The 5,000-nt window shown below is 44.7% G+C and overlaps 1 protein-coding gene across 1 annotated transcript in view; it reads left to right on the top strand.

Moving 5' to 3' along the window:
• Window positions 1–5,000, top strand: part of cc2d1a (coiled-coil and C2 domain containing 1A) — a 32,674-nt gene that overhangs the window by 22,795 nt on the left and 4,879 nt on the right. Inside the window, 7 exon segments of the mRNA XM_048248221.1 lie at window positions 1,007–1,052; window positions 1,653–1,752; window positions 2,433–2,523; window positions 3,195–3,349; window positions 3,593–3,599; window positions 3,716–3,786; window positions 4,825–4,897. Coding sequence (XP_048104178.1) covers window positions 1,007–1,052; window positions 1,653–1,752; window positions 2,433–2,523; window positions 3,195–3,349; window positions 3,593–3,599; window positions 3,716–3,786; window positions 4,825–4,897 — 543 coding nt within the window.

Here is a 5,000-nt window from a genome sequence, read left to right as displayed (position 1 = left end):
TATAACATAATGTTATAAGACTCATATATTTAACAAGAACATAGTTACTACCGGTCTATGTTGTAAGACTCACCTGAGAGTAAATGCTTCAGGCACTATTGTGAAATGTTACTTCGTCTATTCCTCAAAACATGTCTTTTTGTCACTTCCTCTCTTGTCTTTCCTTCAACAGTGAAATTAAATATTGTCAATGGTTAATTAATTCTATCATGTTTTAATTAGCCCTATCATATTAACCCTATAAATTAATTAATTAATTAAGCATGTCTATTATGTGCAAATGGAATGTCTTACCTTCCCTCGTGAGAATGATTGACTCAGTAGATATAGGAAGAAGACCCTCTCCTACATACAGTTCTTCTGTCTTCTGTCTCTAACTGTATAGCGTCATATTACCACACTGCCGTGGTAGCACGTGACGTGACAAAAAAAAACAAAAAAAAACACCTTTCCTAGACGTGTATTCCTGCATGCCCCTTCACGCTACAAATCAATTACATCACTGACCTCTACTTAGAGTCCGAGAGCTACAGCTCTGATCCTGCTGATCTGAACTTATTCATATTTTTCTCTTTCTTTCTTTCTTTCCTTCTTTCTCTCGTTCTTACACTCTCGCTATCTTTCTTTCACAAACTATATATTTTTCTCTCTCACACACACACACACACACACACACACACACACACACACATACACACATACACACATACATACACACACCACTTTGACACAGTATTTGAATTCTGCTTAGAACACTGTATATTGAATTATACATTATTTGTACTGTATACTTAACAGGGTTGGAAATTAACTTAACCAGCCACTCAATACTAAATCATTATTTTGTGTCTGAATTCTACCAGCCACTGCTCTCATTTTACTGATGGCTGGTGTTCATTTTAGTTCCTGCAACCTACTAGACTTTATTTACTTGTATAATATAATGTGTTTTTTTTTTTTTTTTTTTTTTCAGCTTTTCCATACAGATTTGTCTTTTTCTCTTCAGGATTGAAGGGATAAGACAAGTACAATCAAGAACACCAACTGTCCAGGTAACACACGCACACACTTTGGAACCCCCCCCCCCGAAATGGTTTATAATACCTAAATGCTTTATTGGCATGACAAATATATTTTTAACGTATACATCTCTGTATAAAACTATCTCTCCCATTGCATCTCTCTATCTCATGCTCTCTCTCTCTCTCCTCCTCCTCCCTCTCTCTCTCTCTCTCTCTCTCTCTCTCTCTCCCCTCCCCTCCCTCTCTCTCTCTCTCTCTCTCTCTCTCTCTCTCTCTCCCCCCCCACTCCTCTCTCTCTCTCTCCCTCCTATATCTCTCTCTCTCTCTCTCTCTCTCTCCTCTCCTTCTCTATATCCCTCCCTCTCTCTCTCTCTCTCTCTCTCTCTCTCTCCTCTCCCCTCCCTCTCTCTCTCCCCCTCTCTCCCTCTCTCTCTCTCTCTCTCTCTCTCTCTCTCCTCCCTTTCTCTCTCCCTCCCTCCCTCTCTCTCTCTCTCTCTCTCCCTTCCTTTTCTCTCTCTCTCTCCCTTCTCTCTCCCTCTCCCTCCCTCCCTCTCTCTCTCTCCTTCTCTCTCCCTCTCTTCTCTCCTTCTCTCTCTCCCTCCCTCTCCCATCTCGCACTCACTCTCTCAGAGTTTAAGGAGCAGTTTAAGCTCAACATAAACCGGACCCACAGAGGTTTCAAGAGGGTGGTCCAATCCAAAGGCATCAAATTCGAGATCTTCCACAAAGGGTGATTATACACACACACACACACACACACACACACACAAGTTTGAGATCTTACACAATGGTTGACTACAACTTTACTCACACACACAGGCACACACACACGCACACACACGCACACACACGCACAATCTGGGTAAGTGTTTCTATCATCCACAAAGGATGACTCAAAATTGAGCCATCAGCATACTGCAACCTCTGAATGTGGTTTATTTACCAAACATGACCCAACTTCAACTGTGTGTGTCAGAGCTCTATGTAGCTTAAGTACAGTAAGTAGTGGGTCAATCCATGTCTAATCCGAATCCAGGAAAATGGCCGCACTGTCTCTGACTTTGCTTAGAGTATGTCTACAATATGTTTAGGATTTAAATATTTTACAAAATGTTTTACAAGCTTTGGATTATTTAGGCCTATTCGTGATATTGACAAAATCTCAGATGGTGCAGAAACAACCCTATCAGATTTGACACGGAATGACCCTAATGTGTGTCTTGTTATGTATGAGAAATGGTGTGTGTGTGTGTGTGTGTGTGTGTGTGTGTGTGAGTGTGTGAGAGAGAGAGAGAGACATAAAGTTTCTTCATTATTACAGAATCATAATCTGTTGTGTGCTTTGCGTGTGCACTTGTGTGTGTGTGTGTGTGTGTGTGTGTGTGTGTGTGTGTGTGTGTGTGTCTGTAGCGGTCTGTTTAAGGGGGATAAGAGTGTGGGCACGGCACAGCTGAAGCTGGACTCACTGGAGAATCAGTGTGACCTCCGACAAATCATAGATGTGAGTTCACACACACACACACACACACACACACACACACACACCATTGTAAGGTGCAGTCAGGAATTGCGCAGGAAGTAGTGCATATTTGTTTCTATGTGTATGTTTATTTATTATTTATTAGCAGATGTTTTTGTGCAAAAAAAACCTACATTATATTTTAACCAAGGATCAAACAAAACACGCCAGACAGGTAGCTCACTCCTCCCTTCAGTATTCCCAGAGAAACTCCATGCAGGGTTTTGTTCTTGTTTGGGGGTCAGGCTGCCCCCACTTTGTTTGTTTCCAGTTTGTTTTCGGAGCCTGAGCTGCCTACAGAGACCGTTCTTTTTTACAGTGTACTCACGGAATAGGCAGCTAGCAGTTGTGAGGAGATGATTACTGAATGTGACAAAACATGTTATGGGCTTGACATCGTGGAAAATCTCCACATTTAATGTATTGAAAAATATTTGTGTACTTTACGTGTACTTTATGTGTGTTTTGTGTTTGTGTGTGTGTGCGTGTGCCTGTGCGTGCGTGTGCCTGCTTGTGTATGTGCATGCGTGTGTGTGTGTGTGTGTGTGTGTGTGTGTGTGTGTGTGTGTGTGTGTGTGTGTGTGTGTGTGTGTGTGTGTGTGTGTGTGTGTGTGTGTGTGTGTGTGTGTGTGTGTGTGTGTGTGTGTGTGTAGGTGCTGGACGGCCGTAAGCCCACAGGTGGGCGTCTGGAGGTGCGGGTGAAGATCCGTGAGCCGCTGGGAGGATCGCAGCTGCAGCCCGTCACAGAGAAGTGGATCGTCCTGGACCCATTACAACTCTCCCCACTGGTGAACCCCACACGGAACGAGTGAGGAGAGAGAGAGAGAGAGAGAGAGAGAGAGAGAGAGAGAGAGAGAGAGAGAGAGAGAGAGAGAGAGAGAGAGAGAGAGAGAGAGAGAGAGAGAGAGAGAGAGAGAGAGAGAGAGAGAGAGAGGTAGAAAGAGAGAGAGAGACAACCCCATAAGGAGAGAGAGATAGAGAATGGAGGGAGGGAGAAATGGCGACTATGGTTATGGGATTTGGCAGACGCCTTTGTCCAAAGCGAATAGAGGGAGGAAGTAAGTAGAGGGAAAAGTGGATTGTCCAGGTCCAGATCCGTTACAGGAGCAGCTGTGTGTAGGTACATGTGCACAGACTCGCCCACTGTGTCTGATTGGTTGATTCTGCTCCATAGGTGCCGTCCCCCAGGTCCAAACCAAGGAGTGACCACGAGAAGAATGACAATCATAGCAACAGCAAACACAGGTGACAACCATTGCAACAGCAAACACAGGTGACAATCGTAGCAACAGCAAACACAGGTGACCTGGCGCTCTGACTGACCAGCTGTCTGTCTGTTTGTCTGTCTGTTCATCTGTCTGTCAACAGCAAACACAGGTGACCTGTCCATCTGACTGTCCATCTGACTGTGTCCCAATGACCTGTCCATCTGACTGTCCCAATGACCTGTCCATCAGACTGTCCATCTGACTTTCCCAATGACCTGTCCATCTGACTGTGTCCCAATGACCTGTCCATCTGACTGTGTCTCAGTGACCGGTCACTCTGTCTGTCTCCATCTGACTGTCCATCTGACTGTGTCCCAATGACCTGTCCATCTGACTGTCCATCTGACTGTGTCCCAATGACCTGTCCATCTGACTTTCCCAATGACCTGTCCATCTGATTGTGTCCCAATGACCTGTCCATCTGACTGTGTCTCAATGACCTGTCCATCTGACTGTGTCTCAATGACCTGTCACTGTCTGTCTCCATCTGACTGTCCATCTGACTGTGTCTCAATGACCTGTCGCTCCGTCTGTCCATCTGACTGTGTCTCAATGACCTGTCGCTCCGTCTGTCCATCTGACTGTGTCCCAATGACCTGTCCATCTGACTGTGTCCCAATGACCTGTCCATCTGACTGTCCATCTGACTCTCTGTTTTCTCTGACTGTCTGACCCAATGCCTGTATATAGAGATGGACATGGTGGCTCCATTCCGGATAGACATCTTAATAGTCGCAACCACTCACGCAAGCAGACTAGAAAAGTCACACCAATGATCGAGATGTACATAGCGGCAGAACGGTGACTTCAGTTCTGTAGAACATAACTGAATGGAGCCACTGTTCTATAGAATTGAAGTCACCGTTCCGCCATCCACATGTCCATCTGACCTTTCTAGTCTGTTTGTGTGAGTGGATTTCTAGCCGCCATGCGCGTAGGTTGTGGAAACACGTGTTAATGACCGATTGTGGATTGTGCACCTGTTATTGTTAATCTCACAATCTCTTCTCCACAGTCACTCCCCTCCACAGTATAAACTGCACAGTTTCAGTCTCCTCAACTACGACAAAGAACGACTAGAAAAAAAGGTGTGTGTGTGTGTTACAAAAACAAAATATTTGTCTATTTCCAGTACATGCCGACCCAATATAGCATTGGTCAGAGTGACTGTCAATCATCTGTCTGTCCTAT

Source organism: Alosa alosa, chromosome 7, assembly GCF_017589495.1.
Source record: "Alosa alosa isolate M-15738 ecotype Scorff River chromosome 7, AALO_Geno_1.1, whole genome shotgun sequence".
Taxonomy (NCBI): domain Eukaryota; kingdom Metazoa; phylum Chordata; class Actinopteri; order Clupeiformes; family Clupeidae; genus Alosa; species Alosa alosa.
The sequence above is the reverse complement of the archived record's forward strand: the minus strand, read 5'-3'. Positions and strand labels throughout refer to the sequence as shown.